General features: G+C 34.5%; 1 protein-coding gene across 1 annotated transcript in view; it reads right to left on the bottom strand.

Moving 5' to 3' along the window:
• LOC108507930 (attractin-like protein 1) overlaps positions 1–22,641 on the bottom strand; it is a gene marked incomplete at its 5' end in the record, with an annotated part of 367,858 nt that overhangs the window by 277,400 nt on the left and 67,817 nt on the right. The window contains 3 exons of the mRNA XM_017836299.1: positions 1,521–1,678; positions 2,897–2,975; positions 3,618–3,712. Coding sequence (XP_017691788.1) covers positions 1,521–1,678; positions 2,897–2,975; positions 3,618–3,712 — 332 coding nt within the window. The remainder of the gene's footprint in view (positions 1–1,520; positions 1,679–2,896; positions 2,976–3,617; positions 3,713–22,641) is intronic.

Below are 22,641 nucleotides of genomic sequence, written 5' to 3'. Positions count from 1 at the left end.
AAAAAGAAAGGATGTAACCAATGATTAGGGATTCCCTTCATCACGCATTAAAACATATTACCATAAAGGTGTTATGCTGCAATGGAAACAGCACTAGGAGCTGCAATCTGCCAACATCTGACAAAGAGCTGCACATTTTAGGAATACAGCACCTTAACAATGTTTGTCTTACAGTGATGATACAGGCACATTCCAATGGTAAAGGTGAAAGGAGTGTGTGATGCGTTTACAGCTTAAATTGCTTCACGAGTTTGTTTAAGAAGGCTATTTGACCACTGAACTTGTTCTATCCTTAGAAATTGGGACAGAGTGTACAAAATACCCCTAGTAGGAGTAAAAGAGTCAGCCTTCAGGGGTTTTTTGTATAAACTAGTATATGCATAAATGTTAAAAAGCTGCACAAATTTGTCCTTCGACACTGTGTAACACAGTGAACATTCATTGTATGATTAAGAAAACTCTAGCTTTGCTTATCACAGTAATAACATTTCTCTGACAATTACTCAGAAGATGACTGCTTTAATCCAAGACTTTATCTCATATATATATATATAAATATATATATATATACATATACACATCAATCAGGTTTCATATTTTAGAAAAACATGGGGTGCTTTTTCCCACCAAAATGGAAATCTGTAGAATATTTGTATTTCTGGTTAACTGGCAAGTATTTTGAGCTTGTTTCGGTTTCCTGAGCAGATCACTAGGACTTATGAAATTTTATTATCATTTTAACAATTTAATTTTAAAGAATTAATTCTGTAAGGGAGTTATAGTCAAAAGCTCCTTATCCACATAACAAGCTCCTTCATTGATGCAGGGGATACAAATGCAGCTCTAGTAATGGCAAATATAAATATTGTTGTAACTTTAGAGGCCAGGGAGGAATCATGATTGCATTGATTTTTTGGAGTCTGCCACTACACAGTGTCTCAGTACTCCAGAAAATACTGAATGAAATTGCTTCCAGTGAAGCCAAAGAACATAAATTCTAATCAAACATACTTAGTCTTAACTGAAGTTTGCAATATTGCAATCTGATACAGTCATTCCACATTTTAAAAAAATCAGAGGCTAAGAAAGCTAATCATTACCAAAAGATTACATTCAAATATCTAGGTACATACATATTTGTATACCCTGTGCTGAAGTTATACTACAAATAAACACATATGTTCAATAATTTTAACTTCAGATTTTAAAAGCAACAGCCTGAAATCTGATTCACTACTAAAAACAAAAGCATAGAATTATTTAATGGTTTGAGTTGGAACAGACCTTAAAGACCTTCTAGTTTCCAGGTGCCAGCACTTTCCACTAGACCATGTTGCTCAAGGCCCCATCCAGCCTGGCTTTAAAATCATGTTAATAACTGTCATCACAATATAACTCTTATATACAGAAATAAAGCATACAAATAATATTATTTGCATAATTTCTGTATAAGCAAAAGCATGAAATTCAATGTAAAGCTAAAATAACAACATCTCTATAAGTACAAAGCAGCCACTAACCTGTATTTTGATTGGCCAGGAGAAATTGCTGACATAGACATAGAAGGTGATGTTTGGGTTGCTTCGAAAGTTAAATTTTTCACAGGAAAAGCTGTCTCTGTATTCCTTAATATTAGCCTTAGAAACAACAGGAATCTCTTCTCCAGATATTGTTCCAGCTTAAAAAAATATTTAAAAAAACCCAGATGTAGATATATATACTTATGACAAATCATCATTAGAGGTGCCAAAGTAAATTTGTACAAGAAACTTCAATTCTTAATTATTTTTGGTGTCTTCACTCTAAAACTTAATATCCCCTTATTATAGTTTACATGGAACATTAGGTATATTCCATATACATACACTGAATTCAAAGAAATTGTTACTTTGGTTTCAAAAGATTATATATGAATCATAAAAGTGGCAGAAGTTACGTGAATTTTAGAAGAAAGTTGTTATAGTCAGCTGAACAGATAATAAGCTTTCCTCTATAATTTACTTTTTCTTACAGTAAAAACACATAGCTCATTAGAACCTGAAAATGAATTTGTCTACATCTTACATGGTTGCTGTAGAGTTTTTAATTGTTCATGAAAGCGTTAATAACATAACTACGAATAAATATTTATCATGTTTTGCAAATACATGGATGACTCTGTTAAATTATAATAAAGGAATAAATAAAATTTACTAACTAGGGTATGCTAAAATACTTCAGAATTTCATTGATGAAGAATTTCATGAGTTTAAGACAAACTCCGAACCTTCTTTAACAAGATTTTTTTTTGTATGATTTCATTTTAAGCATTATACTTCTCCTTGGATTTGTTTTCAGAAAGTCAATAGAACCAGTTCAGAAAAACCATCTAAATAAAGCTTCTCTTCCCTCTTCTTAAAACAAAGAAGAGTAATGGGGTTCAAAGTTGGAAAAAAAATAGATAAGCAGCTGCTTTTATCAGCATACACAGAAGAACTTTATTGTTGGATATCAATGTTAAGGTTAATAATTAAATTTTTAACTTGAACACTGAAACAAAGAAATAAAATCTCAGTCTCTGCAGTAGTTAAGGAAGCAATTTATCTTAATTAAAATCACAGCATTTCATAACACAGTCATTCCAAAAATTTAAATAGGCTACAAGCTTTTCCCACCAAAGCAATTTTAATTGAATAGGAGAGAAAGTCAACATATTAATGAAGCTTTATTCAGATTGCAAATTATCATCTGAGGTTTAAATAATATAATTAATAACGGCATAATGATAATGGCAAAAGAACACATTTGGTAAAGTTTTATTATCAAAATTAGCAACAAAGAGACAATCAGGTTAAAATAACTTAGAGGATCATGAAATCGTATGGGAAAAAACCATCATACCAAAACTCACTCTCACCTGTAGAACCAATAGACCATGTAATATTGAGGTTGAAGTTGTTTGATGCATTAATTGATATGTCCAAATTTTTATTTGACTAAATTTAAAAAAAAAAAAGAGAAAAAGTTAAAAAACCTATCAGAATGTATTGCATGTAACTGTGCACATGTAACTCTATTGCACATAACTGAATATACCTTTTAATTATCTTACGGTTTTAATTTTAAACATAAATAGAAATGGTAATTGCCAAAGGCAATTCTCTCTTTTGCTTCATAAGAACATGGAACAAGGAAACATATAACTACACCACTTAGCTTTTTAGATTTTGCGAAGAATAACAATCATTTTCTTTATGAAACGAAAGAAAAAAAACAGATGGCAAACGCCTACATTTTAATCACAAGCCAAAAATTATTTTTCTCATCTAAAAAAAGATTTCTTAACTGAAAGATATACCTCTTTATTTCATCTCATGAAGATACTAAAACTTATTGATGGGAGCAACAATAAAATAAACCAACTGATAATTTTTCAGAGTACTGATAGAGCTGAAGTACATCTACCACTTAGGAAGTTTTCTCAGTGCATGCATGAATAATTTTTCAGTTCTCAAAAAGATCTGAACTATCTCTAAAGCTTTGTAGACACTTGGGAAACTTGTAATCAATGTCAAATACAACAGAAATCTTAATCATGACTCTTCAAAACTTGACTGAAGTTATTAACATTTTGTTACCTGTTCTGGATTTGCTATAAAGTTTATGGCAGTGTGATGGCGGTCATCCTCTTGTAATAAGCTGAAGGTAAACTGGTAGTCAATCAAAAGGCTGTCTGTGGGGAAAAAAAAAATTAAAAATAATAAAGTGTATATATATTATTATATATTATGCAAACACATAAAATTTACCATTCACATTTATTTTAAAATTCATGGAGTAATCTACAAGTCAGAACTACTCACACACATTTCACTGCTTAAGTATTTGCACTATAATGTCTTGAAGCAATTAAAAAATAAAATTAAGTGAAGCAGTAACCAAAAAAATAAAATCAAGAAAAAATAACTAAATAACTAAATTACACATAACTTGAAATAGTCATTCATTGTGATTATTCCAACATACAGTATCAAGTGTTGTTAGAGTGTTATTAGTTCCTTAATTTTATTCTGAAATAATTATTCAAATATTCTGTTCAAAATCCATTTAAATATTTATTTCTTTATTATAGTCATGTGCTTTACTGTGTTATATAAATAGTTTACACTACTCCATCACTATAATACAACTTTAGAATTACTAGGTTTAAAAATTTGGGGGAAAAAGTTGCATCTACACTAAAATTATATAGCATGAAGGCATGATATTACAGTAAATAAGATTGCTAATAATTTAATGGCACAATGGAACTTTTAAGAGAAATTACGTGATCATCAAGTGTTTCCTTTCTAAATTTTAAAAGATTTTGTAACTGGCAAGTGATATAAATGTTTCATCCAAGAGAAACAAGTGGCTGTTCAGTATTCCTCAAAAAGATTATATTTCACTCCCAACTGGCATTTATTCTACACATTTTTCTTTCAACCTGTGAATGGAACAAAGTCTGCCAGGCAGCTCCATGCATTCTGTTTCCATCACTGCACACTAACAACACCCTAGAGCTGCATAGGTGCAGATGAGAGAAACAGTCATCTTCAGATGGTCCAAATCATGCTCCTTCCTGAAAGGAGCAAAAAACATTGGGACAAGGCAGAAGACCTGATGTTTGAGTTATCCTGTTGTGTTCCTGAAGCTGGAGGAACGAGATTAACCCTTACTTGGGTCATAGCTCAAGGAATGACTGAAAAGGGACGTTTCTGCAGGGAGAAGGGGTAGAAGCAGACTCATGACGATGAATCGGGTTTCCAGCACCTTCATAATGTAAGTAAAAAAAACAGTCACAAGAAATGCTGCAATTCATAGAGGGAGCCATGTAGAATCCCAGTAACAAATGTTCAGTACAGTCAGACAGTTGGGAATCAGCAGAACCCCCAGAGATGCAAATTGTGTTAACAGATAAATGGTTCTTGTTCAACAGTTGTGAATCATAGGTGGGTGTGGTGGATGGATCTTGAATGCTCTGTTACACGAGCAGATATCTTCAGCTCTAACAGAATAAATCTTCTAAATCTTTGACCATTACAGTTCCACAGGGATCAAAAGATTATTTTTAACCTCTGTCACAGGAAATAAGGAGATGAATTGTAAGTGTACATGATTAGATTATTATTTTATACATGTTAAAATATGGTTAAAGTGTGGCAATTCATCTTTGATGCTACATCCTAGTGAATCATTTTGAAGTTCTGTTTTGATCCCTGTCTTGATGGCATTCTGCTAGTCACCACCACCGCACAAGCAGTACGTTAGAAAGAGAAACTATGCGATCATAAAAACAAAATCAGTAAATACAAAGAGAGTGAAAGATTAAGCCAAAGCAGAAAAAAAAGCTGTGTCAGCCTTTTGTTGGACTCAATAGTTTCCTTACTGCTGACAATCATCTTTCCTGCAGCAACACATCATCTGAAAAAAAACCACTCTTGTATCTCGTGGGAAGGCTGACATAGAAAGAGAAAAAACCTTTTGGTCAATGAAGCACAAACACAGTCCATGCTACTGTCTTAATAGTTAAAGAAAATGGGTTTGGGTTGGTTTGGGTTTTTTTGTTTTGTTTTGTGTGGAAGGAAAAGTAGAAAATAAAGGTTCATAGAATCATAAAATATCTTGAGTTGGAAGGGACCCACAAATGAGTTACAGGAAAGGAATTACCATGACCTTCAAAGGTGAAAAGTTATGCAAATCTGGCTATGGAAATCGAATTAATAAGTCTCATTGACTCTATTGTGCCATATCTACATGTTTAACAGTAAGATTACTATTGCACCAGAACATATTTGAAGGTAACAGGACAGGAAAAGATGACAAGTAGAAATTGACCCCATTAAATGGATTAATAATCCTTTAATAATCACAAGCAGCAAGGCCAAAAGGCTGGGGATAATGTACAGATACACTAAATCTCCTGATGCCGTCAACTTGGAGTCTCGCAAAACAGAGATGACTGCTTTAGCATGATTCTTTGCAGATTTTTTGTAAAGGTATGGTTGACCAGCACCATAGAATGCACTCCTACAGAAATTCTGGCTACAGCAAGGGCTACAAGATGCAAGAAGCAGCACAGACAAGCCTACTGGACAAAGTATCAACGATTTTCTCACAAGACATGGCAAATTACCATTTAAATATGCTAAAGCCTTCTAAGCCCAGATTGTGTCCTCTCAGAGATGCAGAGTATCAGTCAAAAAACCATCAGATATATATAGTTAAGGTCCCATCAAACCCCCAAATTCGGAATAGATACAGGAGACTCTTGCCTCCTCGTAATATGAATGAACAGCTCTTTTGCATACAAGTTTAAAAAAAAATTGGTCATTTACTTTTAAAACATTAGGAATCTTTTTTTCCTGGGTTTTGTTATTGTTTGTTGTAATTATTTTAAATTTATGTTTTACTTGATAACAGCCAAGAAAATATGAACTTATTTTTCAAGGAATGCAGGAAAAGTCCTCACATTGATAAAAGATGTTAAACTACACAGTCTCTCATAAATTTTCTACCTGTAACAAATAAGTAAAATACTTACACTTTTTTTTTTACTGCATTTTTACCTACAGTACACTTGAAAGAGTAAATTGTGAAAAAACAGTAAGGGTTAGTTATATAGAGAGCCTTTTATACCCACAATATCCCAATTTACACTAAGCCAGCCCTAAAAACTGAAAAGAGATCTTCACTGAACTACTCAGAAGCACTAACAAACACAAATTATGGCCTTTAATTGCACAGAGACCTGCCATAGGACAACCCATTAAATCTCTGACCATAGACTGGATGCTGCAAAGCAGAAACACATCTCTCCATAGACAATTCTAATTCAGGGAAGATACCTAAAGTGTGTATGACTTGAGTGAAGCAGACAGCACTGCCTCAATGCAGTTATGTGATTCAACAGTGCAAATTAAGTCAGGTGCAAATGAAAGAACTAACACTGAGTAAGCATTCCTTCTCATCTTTCTGAGGACTGCAAAAGTATGCTGAAGAACTTTCATAGCTTGGAGAAAATGTTCACTTTCATACACAGGATATGTTCTGGTTGGCCAAAACTTTAAGAAATATTTCTCTGAACCTATTCTTAACTTTAAGTTCCCAAATTTCTGGAAGTCTCTAAAGTTAGATTTTATTAGAACACAAATTAGTAGAACTAATTTAAGGGGAAATGCAAAGTGAGAGTACAAATGAAAAGGGATGGTAAAGAAGACCCATTGCATCCTGCTGCTGTCTGTCTCACTATCCTTTCTCACTCTGTCCATCTGTTTCATTCTATATCTTAGGAGACTCTTCCCCCACATGTATTCAGCAGCTCTCAGGGAAATATCACCTCCCTCTCCTCCAGAAGGCTTCACCTTCTACAGACTGCAGCAGGCAGAACAGCTTTCCTTCCCACTGCCAAACATCAGTCACCGTGTCCCTGCAGCAGAGCCTTCTTTTCAGAGTTCTCACCAGGAAAATGTATTGTAGGCTGCCTTCTTTTTGTTAATATTAAACTCAACTCCTCCTACTTTTGCCTGGCAGGGTGTGTGCCCCATCACCTTAGTGTAGGCAAGGGAGAAGCAGCAGGGAAAAGAGATTCAATTGACACAGAGAGAAAGAGACTCTTGGAAGTCAAATTACAGCGGGGGATGGGGGGGTGTCTTACAGTTTAATTTCTGTTTCCAGGCATGTTGTTTCATTTTGTCTAAGAAATCACTGGATAAAGTATAAAAGGAATGTCAGGAGATAAGAACACAATACCATCCTGACATCATCAATGGTCAAATATAACAAGGACTTAGGGTTATTGAGTTTTTCACATCTCTATTTTGATTTCTTAAAAACCCTTCACTGGTTTCCCAGTCAAAAAGAGTAATTAAAATCAATTCAAAACACCAGTAATGAAGGCATGTGAGAACACAACAATAATTAGGTGAAGAAAGATGCTTAATTAAAAGAAGAAAATAAATTTCAAAGCAATCCTTTAACCCTAGTATTGCTGTTAATTTTCAAGAAACCACTCTGTTTCTTTAATGAAGGTCCATGACTTTTGATATGGTTAAGATGGTTTAATATGGAAGTTTTATACTCACATCCAGCAAGGATCAGACCGATTCCCATACTCAAACTTTTGTATTGGAAGAAAACTGTGATTTTAAAAATGTCAGAATATTCCCAAAAGAACAAAGGTCAGACAGAAGCACTTCAGTATTTCTGAGTGCCACTAGAACTCTGTGAGAATATATAATTACACTGATAATTATTAAAAAAAAAATTAAATTGAATATGCTTAGTATAAATTTGTAACAAAGTTATATATGAAAAGGTATGTTACAAAGCAGTATTAAGACTGTAAAATGAACCACTACAATCAAGGGTGCCTTGAATTATTTTTGGGTGAGTGCTCACCTAATGGGCAGCTATTCAACATTTTGTTCTGTGTTCAGTACCCAGTGTTGGGTCCATGCCTCATTTACTACATGCTACACAAGCCCTTTTCCAAAGATGGAATTAATTTCTAATATGGCTTTCTATAGTATTCATCACTATCATTTTCTAAGTTCTTCAGAAAAGTTAATGAATTTGTTACAACATTACTGTAGATGAGAAGGCATTATTAGTATCATTTTACAGGACAGAAAATGAAACAAAGAGACCAAGGACAAAACCATCCATTAAACACGAGCAGCCAATTTGAAATACTTGGAGTTTGATTTCTCTTACAACTTTGAATTATATAATGCTACATATGAACATTGTTATTTTACAGTTCCTTCCATCATTCATTGTAATTTTTTCCACAACAAACAGGAAAGGAACATACATTCATCTTTCCATTACATTATCCCTGATTAATTTCCTAAAAAAATTCATTCAGTGCATTGTAGAGGAAAAGTTCCTTGGGAACTAGTATTCACCCATACTATTAAAAGCTGTACAATCATGGCCTAGTAAAGAAGTAAATAAAAAATTATTGTGACAGCAACCTTAATTCTTCCACTTTCCTGCATTCACTGACTATATAGCATATTTCAACAAAGGGGGTCTATTAAGTAATTTAAGAATCAGGCTGGAGTAAATTCTAGAGAACCATTTTACTTCTGAGCTAGCTTTTGCCTTTGACCAAATCATTCCAAGAAATCATCCCAGTTCACATCATCTCTCAGAAAGAGGGAAGAATGATCCTGGGTTCCCAGAAAGAGAGCAAGCACATACATAATTGGGCACAGTCATGGCTTTTCTAGCTTTGGTCACTGGCCCTTCTCCCATGGTTCCTGTCATGTAGTTTCTTAAAACACATTTCTAAAACTGAACAAAATGGGAAAAGATTTTCATACGTACATAGAATTTCTGAGAACTATATCTATTCATTTTAGTTCCAAATTTAAAGTTCAGCAAAAATTCTTAGTCAAAAGTAGTGCAATGTATGCCAGCCAGACATACAAACAGAGCATGAAACCAGAACAACCCACGACATAGTCTCAATCCCAGCTACAATCTAATATTCATCTTATAAATGTTAGGTGAGGATCACATGATCTTTACCCGATCGGTGACTAAAGTGGGATTTTTTCAATTTTTTTTTTTTCTGATAACTAATAAGATCTATTTTGTGAATAGAAACCTCAAAATCTAGTGCTGTTCTATTTTTACTTCTTGAAATCACTTAAAGTTGTAAGAACCTCCCTCATGATTGCAACTTCAGACTCATCACAGTCAGTCTTCCCACAGTTTTCTATTAAAGGATCTGTCTATTCATGCTGATTCTAAAACTCGTACTCTCACCTCTTCACTGCACAGGCAGTTTGTCTCTCTCCTACTCTTTCTAGTGATTGTTCTGTATATGCAGCAAGAGTCTGTTGAGAACAGAACTATTCATATTCCTCTCTATCAGAACAAATGCTGCTTTTGAAAACAAGCTCCATTATCAAATGCTATAAGTCATATCCATTTGTGACCAAAAGAAATTCTGCTTGTATTACACCAAAGTCAGGGGGTTACCATCAGACCTATTTTGAGTCAGCATAATTATTTTGAACTTTCAGAGCAGTTGTCTGATTCATTCCTCTCTTCTGTATCCACTGCCTCATTTCCATTGTTATATTGAATATGTTGGTGTCTGACATTACTTGTTCATTGTGATAAAACAAAAAGTCATTTACTATGAAGTCTTTACTAAAAACTTTCATTTTTCTAAATGTAATCAGAGCTCAATGAGCTTCAAAATACCCCAGTACTTACTATTTATATGCCTTTTTTCCATTTAAAGAAAGATCATGTGAGAATGAATTTCGCTTAAGTTCAAAATCTTTAAAAACATAAGCAACAGGAATTCATTGCTTCTTTTACTGCACTCTAGAAAAATGTACTAGGCTAAAAAGCCCATAGAAAGACAAAGGGATTAGTGTCATAATCAGCAAATTGGGTAACTAAATTTTATTTTAAACAGAAATCTTTTATCTTATGAAATTTTCAGCTGCTATTTAGAAAAGTCTAATAAGTTGTCAGTTTTGATCCCAAGGGAGGGCCAGATACAGAAAAATATGACCTGTATTAGAATTTTATTCAGCTAAATTTTGCTGTCTATTTTTACTCTATATTGACTAAAATTTTCAGAAGATGAGTGACATCTAAGACAGGTATGCACTGTGTTCAGAAGAGTAACTCTTGATTCTCTTTAATGAATATAGAAGTTAATTAAGTTTGGACATATAAGTGTTGAAAAGCTAGTTAGGCAAGATGTATCTCACCATAACTGTCACAGAAGCAAATATGTAGGTATGAAAATGTTACGACAGTCAAAGGTAGACTAGTTGCTGAGATCTAAAAACTGAGGTACATATATAATAACCTGAGGTGTTTTAAGCATACGGTCTCAAGATGATGTTCCTAAAGTTTTTAAACCACAGACTACAGCCAGATCTCTCTTTTTTTTTTTCCCCTAGATATTACATCAAACTCTTAACTGAAAACATTGGAACAACTGATGAGGTTTCTTTGAAAAGCTACAGGCCCTTTTCAAGCTCTGCTCAAGACCCTGGTCTGTAAACAAAGTCTGGAAAATAGTGACTGGAATATTATGAGCAAAATACTTGTATAAGAAGCAACAACAAAGCAAAGTGAGTGCACCAACTTAAACATCAAGTTTAGGAAAAAGTTGAGATGTCTCCAGTGATGGAGCATTTCAAAACTCATGGCACAGCCACTATTATTCATCAAAAATATAAGTGCTATTACTTGATAGTAAGGAATGCTCAGTAAAGGTACTTTTGTCACAAAGGACAATCTTTGTAATACCTTAACTCTTGTAATATTCTTGAAGTGTTAGAAAAGTGGGAGAAAAATGCAAACAAAACAAAACAAAACCAAGAAAACCAAATCTCATTAAAATTATTACAGAAGAAATTCAAATTTCTTCAGAGTGATCTAAATGCATCACCACCTTTATAACACTCATTAATATTACAACTCTACCATGCAATATAATTTTTCAATAAACTAGCATCAATATTCACTAACCTGATTCTAATTTTTTTCTTTAGTTTATATAGTCTATACGCACTGAAGAGATCTCTGATCTCCTTGTTCTGACAACAGAAGTGGCACATCTAAGAAACAACAACATTAAATTATTGTTTGAGTTCATGTATTATTGCCAAAAAGAGATGTTTCTTGTCATATAGTAAATGAAAGCAGTCAGATCTCCATGTTATTTTAAATCTTGCTCTTATAATGCTCAGTTTATTGTATAATCCCTAAAAAAATGTACTTCGTTCTCTTTTATAAATAAATTTATTAAAAAATTTCATTTATACATGGATCAATGCCCATAATATGGGCATGGCAAAAGTATAAATACCATGTATTTGCTAAAAATTCAGACTAGCCAGAAGTAAGCCACACAATAACTTCTATGTGGATTATTAGCAGAGCTTTTATTCTGATGCTCAAATAACTGAACACAGATATCCACAATTAAATAAGCGACTTCTGGTTAATCAGGCCTTAAAAGGAGACAGAACATTCACTTTGTAAATTGACTATAAATATACACAGATAAGGTGCTCCTGTAATATTTCAACATTTTCAAAATTCTCTTCCTCCCTTTTTCTTATTATTTAGCTGAACTTTGCTTAAGAAACCTTAAATCTGCAACCCAAATGCCAGAACATACCTCATGTTGCTTGACTCCATGTGGCCTGTATGAACTACACAATATAACTTGAAGTTGAGATGTTTCAACTTTGCTGATATTTTTTGCTGTTTCTCAAACCACACTAACATGTTAGTTCTGAGAACTAAAATCTCTTATAGCAAATAAATCCAGAACCCTTTGAGGAGAATTGCACTTCATACTGGACAGAAATAGTGTTGTATACTTCACTGAGCAGTATCCTCCACTTTAAAGTTGCAAATTGCAACTGGTAATTTTCCTGTAAAAAATATAACATGCTAAATCTCTGTACAGTAGAAACACCTTTGCATTACAACTTTGAAAAGAAGATATAATACAAGCACTTTGTCTTTTCAAACACCATCAGGGCTGTGTAAAGTAAAATCTCTTGATTTCAATAACATTTGCAGTCATTAATTACATTGCTCAGGCTAAGAACTGAGTGCCAATTCAGCAAAAAATACTGATAGAATATTAAAATTGCAAACTTTCACAAATGAGATTGCATATCTGTAATATTCCCCAATCCAGTTTACAGCCTTTAAAACAGATAGGAGGAAATACCTCAGCCCTCAGTACGGAATAAAATATAGAGTGACAAACTTGAGAAAAAAGAAACCTTCCCCCACTTCCTACAAATTCGGCTCTTAGGACGGGCAGTCAGGCACACAAAGTAATAAGCAGATCGGTTAAAATAAGCAAATAAGTGGAGAAGGAAAAATGGAGTCTCAAAGGCTGTTCTCCTCAACTCCAATGCAGCCACTCATTCTTCAGAGGAGATTCATTATTTGGCTCAGTGAGGGAACACATCGGCCACTGCAGCAGGGCTCGCTGACACCTTTCTGAAAGTGACTTGGAAAACTCAATTTCCAACTCAAACAGCTGCCAGACAATAAAAGAAATATTATATTTTCCTAGTGCTATTTTCTCTAAACCAGGAACTAGATACAGCTGTGTTTTCATTAATTCATGACTTTTTTTTGGCCATGTAGAGAAAGTACTGCTAACTTAAAAGTGCAAATAGAATAAATCTATTCCTCTTTTATTGTTTTGAGTTTGTTAGGGTTTTTTTCCAGATGATTAGCTTAATACAGACCAACTGAGATATGCCACTACTTTTTGATAGGTATCAGGCACGAACATTTTGACACAGCTTTTCTAGAAACTGAATTAGCATGTAAAAAGGAACAGCAAGCAGTAGTGAATACTGACAGTCTGTTTGTTCTTAGTATTTCAAAAGCACTGATTGTTCATATCATCTACAACTGACCTTCACAGGCTATAGATTGTGGTATGCAATCCTTGCCTATAAACATGAAGTGACATGTTTGTGTGATGTAGTCATACATTGTCTTCCTTAGAATATTTTCATTTTTCTCTTTCCTCCATTTAGTCTGTTGCTCATTCTAATAATGACCTCTCCATCTTCTCTTTCATTACCCATTGAAATCATCATGAAAGCCTCTAATACTTTAAAGTCGGTCTAGTCATATTTTCAAAAACACAGAAGCAGTACCTATTTCTATTCAACAAGAGTATAATTCTAAAATTCTCATTTCATTGATGAAAAAAAAAGTGATATTGTTGCCCTTTTAAGACTTTTCTTTCCACATTTTGCATAGCTTGTCATTTTTACAAAATTATTCTGATGGCCGTGGCATTTTCTTAAGGGCTAACACAGTAAAGTATATTTATTTCCCCATAACATAAAAAGACAAATCAAATACATATATATTACTTCTTTACCAGTGTATCTTCATACTCTTTGACAGATGCATTTTTCAACTTTCCCTTAATGTCTAGTTTGCTATTGTATCTATTTTGCTCTTGTTCACCACTGCTTTTTGACCTTACACAGTTTGCTTTTCCATTTCATGTCGGCATTACCCTTTATATTAAGTGACTACCAAACTACACTTTGCTGTCAATGGGTTATATTTCTGGAACATATTTTAAAACAATATTCACAATTCAAGCTAAGAAAAAGTGACAATAAATTAATATCAAGGACTCATAGGCTACTTTACAATATATTGAAATGAAGCTGAGTTATCCAGTCAGAGAGTTGAATTTGACAATGTCCACATATAACCTAGTATAAGTTTTCTTAAAGTTTATATGATCCAAGGTTTTGTCATCATCTTGAGATAGAAATGACCCACAAATTATTTAAATGATCCTACAAGAGTCCCTCAAATACTCTGTAAGGGCTCCACAACACTAATTCTAAAGCTAAGAACATGACTGATTTATCTCTTGACTTTTACAAATATGGTGCCAGCACGAGGTGGTTCAGGACACCAGACACCTGAACAGTGTCTCTGACACTAACTGGACCTCTGCATCAGGTGTTCTGCCTGTAATAATGCAAGTGGCTAAACTATCCTCAAGTGCTTCGTATTTGCCAGTGGAGAAAAGCACCCCAGCTGAGATGGAACAGTTTGACCAAGAACTCCCAGTCCAAGGAACCAACACAAATTCCCCCACATATCATAAACCACTTACTTATGGAAGTCAGAATGTGTTTTTTCCCTGTTTCAGTTGGTTCAAGATTTCACTTTAGCTGTTTCCCACTGATCAAGAATTGTCTTTCCCTGGGAAGTCAGCATGGGAAGCAATGCAACTGTAAAACCGCCACAAACATTTTCCCTTCACTGTCAGAAGGCAAAGGGACACTGATGGATCCTTTCCTATGCTGTTTGATTCTCACAACTCCAGTCTTGGAGACCTCTAAGGCCTCCCAGGTGTTTGAGGAGTGACAGGTCCTGTCTTTTTGGACATGTTTGGGAACCACACACACAGAGCACATTGAATACACAGAATGAGGATTCAAAAAGTATTCATCCCTATGAACCCCAGTTCAAAACCAAAATGTTGTATATATGCAAATACTTGCATCATTTCCTTCTCATTTAAAACACTGCTTCATACATGGCCTGGATTCCCCTACAAAGCAAAGTATGTCTTCTGAAGGAGGTCTCCAAGCCATCAAGTCTCTCTCGCTCTTGCCTCATCAAGCTTTTTCAAAATTTGTAGTTCTAGAAATAGTCATATTTTATACTAAAAGGTATCATACTGCAATAGTACATTTTACTTTGCAAGAAAAATAATAATATAAAAATTATTATGGAACCTATGAAACAGGTGTCTCATTCAGAAATTTATCTGCATACATTATAATATATGCATTTTTTTTCTTTAGCAGTTAGAAAGCTAGTCTGCCCAGGGTAGTGCCCATTTTCTTTTGAGACAGGGTAGCATATTTAAATAAATAGTCACTGAATTGACTGTCAACTTTGGCAAAAGGTATTAAGTAGTATCTGTAAGGGGATGCCAATCAGTAAATTCACTGATATATGACCAAAAGCTATCAGAGAAAGCAAATAATCTTCAATCCAAATAAAAGTATGGTTTTTTTAAGCAAAGAAAATCCCATATATATATATATGTAAAAAGAGAGAGAAGTAAATACATACATGGAAAGATTCTCCAATTCCCAGTAAAATCTGATAATGATTGGCAGCAAATCTGTTTCTTTATCCTGCCCAACTAAGCTTGAAGCCAACCTAGCATTTGGCAAATGAGTACACAGAGCCTGGGGTGAGAGCATAATACTTTATTAGGAGCTTCAGATTCTTGGTGCTGTTTTTGTTTTAATTCTCTGGAAGGCGACAGTTGGTTTGTGCAGTTATTTTAGCTCGGGGCAAAGACTCTTTGTCTGTTGCTCTTTATAAGTTCTGAGTTGGTAGGTTTGCTGAGGCTAATCTTTTCTCAAACCATCCTAGAATTTTCTGATTTAAACTATAATCTGTTCCACTAGACTCTTTAAACACTAAGAAGAATTCTTTTTCAAATAATTTCTTTTTTGTATAAGCCTATATATCAAAAGACAATGTGAGTCATTATTGCTACTGTATTTATAAATAATACAGACTGTTTCAGTCTGTATCAAAGTCAATCAGTGTTAGATATAATTGGTGGAACTCATTATTTTAAATCAAGCATGACAGTTTTACAATTACAATATGTATTTAGTTTAAATTACTACTGTCCCAAAAGGAAACATGAATTCTTCAAATCAGTAGTGAAGCATCTAACTGCTGGTACACATCTCACAACTCAGCTAAAACAAACATCCTTTCAATAGATAAGATTTATTGTTTATGCCCCTTAAGTTTCAACATAATTTTTAAATATCTGGAAAATCCCTGCTAACAGTTTTACTTATAGTGCTACTTGCTATTTATCTTCTGAAACACTCTCCTTGGAATGTTCTTGAGTTTCATTTTTCCCTAAGTATAACAAGTCTGCCACCTAGTGCTTTATGGTACCTCTAGTACACATTTTACTGGATAATTTTTTACCATTTTTTGATGAAATATCTCATGTCCTTGAATGCATATACACAGATGCACGTTTGCCTACTCATACTCAGCATGCTCAAAAATCACATTGTATCTTCTTGCTGACAGGTTGCATTACATGTTTCAACAGTTATTAGCCCATTTTTGTACTTCCTGACTAACACACAACTCTATTCCTCTGCTGTAAGATCTGAAAGTCTCACAGAGATTGTAAAAGGAAAAACCTGTAAATTATTTAAAGAGCAAAAAAACCTCAAACACATATCATGTCAGTTTAGTATGAAAAATATTAGGGAAGCCATTGCAGCTTTGACCCTATGGAGCTCTAAACAGTCTCCTAGGTGGGGAGTCCTGTTACAGCACTGAGGACATTCCACCTTGGAATGGGCTCTGAGCTAAATGCTGCTGAGATCACCTGCCTGGGATCCAGGAGCAACAAATCTTCAGCAGGGTATCCTACATGGGACACAAAAGCTGGAGAATGATGGGGAAAAGGAAGCATAAAGATACCATTCACAAAAATAAATTTCCAAGCAGTAGGGTTGGAACAGCCCAAAAAGGGATTTATGGTAGATCCCAGTGTGCCACTCACAAACTGACTGCAACCAGAGCCAAGATTCACCCATCTGCCTCAAGAACAGTCATCTTCACAGAGGTTCCTCATGTTTGCTTATGTCCACTCTACTGTGAAAAGGATGACCAAGATTTCTGCTCCTTCATTTTGCCAGATTATTGCAAGGCAGCTAGACCACAAAATAAAACTTGGCATAGTATTTATAGAGATTTCTTTTAACAGTTTTGATTCTCCTTTTTAATTAAATTATAACAATCGTAACATAAGTACTACTAAAAATTGGATTATATTAAAACTTTGACTATGAACAAGCCCAGGAAAGAAAAAAAAAGTTCCAATAATAAGGAAAACTGGTGAGATGAACTATCAGATCATGTCAGTAGGTCAGATTAAGCCTAAACTGTATTTTGACAACATAAATAGATCTGCATAATCTGATCCTTTTACTCTGAGAAAGTATTGAGATGATATTTCTAAAAAGTCACTAGAAGTTTTCATAAATTATCATTTAATGATCTGCCCTCTATCAAATCATCTTTTAGTTACTTCTACTGAAAAAAAAAATGGCCAGAAAGATAAAAAAATAATAACACCTCTAAAGGAGTAACACAGCTTTTAGTCCAAAGCCCAGATATCAAAAAGTAACTAGACTTCTTTTCTTAATTTTTAGCAAGGAAGAAAAATTTTAAATAAAGCAGATAGAAGAGAAACCAGTGTTTGGTGGGGTTTTTTTTCAGGCACCACATACATTGCCTAACAATATAATTTAAAAGTTTTCAATTACAATACAAATTTACTTTAAGAAATGATAAGGACTAGCAGTTTCCTTTGCTTTTCCCTTTTTGAAATCCTGGTGTGTCAGCAGTAGTGGGGCTAATACAGCTTCAGGCCTGGACTAGAATCCTTATGAGGCTCTTCAGCCAGAAGCAAAATTTCCTTCTTTGTCCCCAGTTTCCTGCACAGATACCAGATATTATCTTGAGAGTTTTTACTGAATGTACATTTCATACCTTTTCACCAATTTTGCACATGAAAGTATCATTCTTCATCTTTGTGAGTTGCTGACATACTGAGGGAATTTCTTTGTAGCTCATAATGCCATTGCTTTTTTCCTTGGTATAAATACAGACAGGATAGCAATATGATTTTATGGCTCAGTGTTTAGAATGGCATGGTAAAGCCATAAACCAATTATTTGGGTCAATCTCAAAAAGTTGTTGCAAAATATTTAGTAGATCACATATTTTTCCTGTGGTTTCCTTTAAGTAGAAGAAGAGCAGCTACTAAAATTTATCCAATGAAAATTTGAAAAAAAAAACCCCTATGAATATTTTTTTCCCCACTAGTAATTATGTTGGACAGTTTTATATATAAACTAAGCTTAGAAACGTGTTCTCTGGCTTTCTGTTTCCTCCCTGTGTGTCCATGAGATTGACTAGAAGAGCTCAGTGGTGCCTGTGTGCTGTGGTACACCCGACCCTTAAAGCTTCTGCAGATAGACCTTCCATCTTCCTCCTTTGCTTGCTTCATCCCAGACGAACATTTGAAAGAGTGGCTGATGAATCATTGTCTGAAGCCATCCACAAATGACATTTCATAAAACACTGAGTTAAGAGAAAAATTAGAAAGAGTTGTGGAAGGAAACATCTTGAACCTAAGAAAACAATTACAATAAAATATGTACATTCTTCCAGCCTTTTTAGGTACAGATATTCAGACTCCTCTTTTTTAAAGCCTGTAAATCCAGCAAATATCTGCATCAGAGGCATATAATCAATAAATAGGTTTTAACTCTATAAAAAGCTACAAATCATTCAGTCCCTGCCTGTTTTAAATCTCTTCTCAAATGACCCATCCCTCCTGACCTCTATTAATTTCTGGATTCTCAAATCCTTCTCAAAGGTCAGGTTCTAATCCCTAAGAGTGGGCTGGGCTTACACTGCAGCATGGAAAACTTTATAGTGTTACCCTGGATATATAATGCACTTCTGAATGCAAAAGACAAGCGGCACCTGGTATATCCTTGAGTTCACAGATAGTCCCAGTCCCACAATGCTGTCCATCCAGCCCAAAGATGAGCACTAGATTAATTAAAATTCTTAATTTATTGCAATTTTATTGCATTCTGAAAACGTTTTGTCTGTGCATTGCTGAGAAAATCTTCTCGAATGCCTGAAAGCTCTAAAAATGTGCTGCCCTGTAACTCACTACTGCTGCCTATTTTAAAAGAAAAACCAGTCTGCAGGACCAAATGGAGAAGCTCTTTGTTCCCTCTCTTCACTGTTAATGGTGGTACTCAGAAATAAGCAAAAAAATGCTTCTAAACATTTTTTTAAGTATAAAAGGGAATAAGAAACTAAGTTATGTAAATCCATGTGCATTTTTTAAACTTCATTGTGTTAGCTAGGAATTTTCTTAGTAGAATGGGCAAATCTTGAGTGCTCAGCTCATATGGAAATTCTATCTATGCAGGCAAACAATACAATTAACACTCATAGGACTGATTTGTCGTAAGCTTTTACGGTTCTGCATGCAGCATTATTAGAATCAGTTGTACTTCTTGTTTGATAGGTAGCGTTGGAATGGTGACACTCAAAACAATGTACATTTGGAAAGCTTTTGACCCTAGAAATAACAGCTATCTAAGAGAAGTTTGTTGTGGGAAGTATCATATCCTTTCAAAATAAGTGATTGTTAGCAAGCTTATAATTCAACCTCTGTATAGCAAGAAATCATGAATTGTAAATTTAAACTCTCATTTTCTCTAGAACATCGGTTTAACTATATCTCCATTTATGATTTAAAGCTTTGTGTCGGTATACAAACCAAGTCAAAATCACAGAAGTGGCATTTGTCCCAGTGATTCCTCCCAATCTGTCTAAAACCATCTGTTTTTGCTACATGTTCCCTTGCACCCAGGAGCTCTGATTTCGACAGCAATGTATTTCCAATGCTGACGTGAGAGGAACTAATCCGGCCATTTGGATGCACACTTTGCTATCTCGGTGTCGCTGTCATACATCACAGTGTCTGAGATAGCAAAGAACAATAACAACAGCAAATACAAATGCATCACAACAAAATGGTATATTTATGGTCTGTGTACATGCATAAGTCAGCTGCACAACCATCTCTGGCCTCCACTCAGAATTCATTTATATGGAATGAATCAGCTTCCGATCATTCACAGCAAGATTGGCTTCCAACAGAAAGGCCTACGGATACAGAGCCTCCCGACCAGAAATACAGAGTCACAGTCCAGAAGCAGACATACTCAACCTACAAGACTATTTATATGGACAAAAAACCCCGTAGCTTCTTAAATCACAAAGCTTTCTTTTGCATTCATATTCTTTTTATTATGTATAAGAAAGCTTTCATAAGATTTCCTCTGATATTCCTAAACAATGGCACACTGAACACTTCTAGCTCAAGAAGTCCTTCCTCTCATAAAGTTCCTGAGCTGCAAATTGTTGGATGTGAAGAGAGAATTACTATGTTTGTCCATTTGCTATACTCTTCCCCTGGCATTCATGTTCAGCCACCTCAGCCACCCACCACAGGGTACTAGAATCTATATATCATCATGCAGCTGCTCACATATTCTTATACATGCAGTATTTTTCTAATTTTTGTATCTACGAGGCTCATTCTCATTCTCTTACTCTCAGAGAAGTTTGTTCTCTCTCTTGTGCATTTTCAGTAATACAGTGAAGTCATGAAGAATGAAATAAAAACAATTTTACAGAAGCCATGAACGACGATTTTCACACAATCTGGATAATACACTACTGCAAGCCCTGCCTATGATGCATTTCCTACCCTATTTCTATTAGGTTTTCATAATTTAAAGTAGAAGAATGACTCATGTACCGTGCTGCCATGTTTTGAAATGCTATATGAAAATGAAATCTGATGTTTATCAAACTGTTCCTCTTATCTCTAGGATTTGATGGTGTTGCTGCTCTCTCTGTAGATCCTTTTGGCATGGTAGGTTAAGTCCCTGCAATGTTTCAGCGTGTTCTCTCCTACATAAATCTCATTCTTTCTGACCATTCTACACCCATCTGTAATTTTCCTGTGTTTTTGTTCGTGTTCAGATCACTTCTTTGACCACAACACAATCTATGTACAGCACAAATATTCTGCTTACTCTTCTACATCACTACGAAAGGAAACAAGTAAGGAAGAAACTAAAATAATCTGTGCTCCCCCACTGGTGAACTGTATTTTTATCTACTATGTTAAATAGTCCAGTGATGTCAATACCAGTACCTACACCAACACCTGTCTCTTCCCACTTCCTAGGCTTGAGGATGGCACTGACAGGCAAGAGGGAGGAGAGGACTAGGTAAGCTGGGCAGAGATGGAAGACACGAAAACAGCTGAACTTTTCTAGGGCAGTGGATATTCACAGTATCACAAGTTGCATCAAGTTCCTCTAAGACAACAAGCATCACTCAATCCACATTCTGCTGTTGGAGAGAAATCAAGGTCATCCAATATCACACAGAAATTATCCATACACTCAGGATTGTAAGGAATTCTAAGGTTTTGCTTAGAAGGCCATTCCAATTTGGGGCAGTATTTACACAAGTGAAAAAAAAGAAAATTTAAATCCTTAAAACTGGTCATCTTGAAAATGGCTAAACTCAAGCACGGGACTAAAAACTTTCCTGCGGAAGATCCTAACCACAGAGCAAATCACTATCTGTATTCCTATTTTGGAATCAGTATCACTATCTGAATTCCTAATCAAATTCACTGATTTTGATTCTAAGTAGTAGAAACATAAGTGCCTAGAATTTTTATTTCTCATAATCTTATGCTGCTCATAAGTATATACAATTTATTTTTCCCCAGTATTTTCCTTCCTTTTGAGCAACAACTATTCCTGTGTTGTAAAAAAATAAGAATATTCTTCACTTCAAGAAGTGAAGAAACAATATAAGTGTCTAAAGAAAAAGTTTCTAATAAGTAGTGAAATAAGCACAGAAAAAATATCATCCAAACATCTGTCTTGTACAAAACTGAAACATTGTAATGTCATATTTTAAAATACTTATATAGATAGGAAATTGGAGCATCTCTTTATGATGTAAATATTTTTTTAATATATGATTTAGCAGGTAATGGACTGTGCTTGTAAGCAATTGTCATTGAGATCTTAGGTCAGTCAGTTATCCATAAATTAATAGATTATTTCCTACTATGATGCACCAGTCACTAAATATAAGAAATGTAGAATTCCATTATTTTTAATTAGCACATGCTCCCTATTACCTCCAGATAAAATAACTCTGAAAACTGTTTATATGTGGTACTTAAGTGGTTGAAAGTATTAAATGAAAATTTATAATTTCAAAACAACAAGATCTTTAAAATATTTGAAATCTGACAGAAGACAAATACTAGTAGTGAGTTAAAGGTGAAAGGGCATCTTGAATATAGTACAATTTGTCTCCAACATGATTTATAGACCCAGCCTGAAACCTGATAGTAAAAAAAATACAGTTTTT

This window comes from Lepidothrix coronata, unplaced genomic scaffold, assembly GCF_001604755.1.
Source record: "Lepidothrix coronata isolate B3197 unplaced genomic scaffold, Lepidothrix_coronata-1.0 Scaffold275, whole genome shotgun sequence".
Taxonomy (NCBI): Eukaryota; Metazoa; Chordata; class Aves; order Passeriformes; family Pipridae; genus Lepidothrix; species Lepidothrix coronata.
Note: the sequence above shows the minus strand (reverse complement) of the source record. Positions and strands in the feature narration are given on the sequence as shown.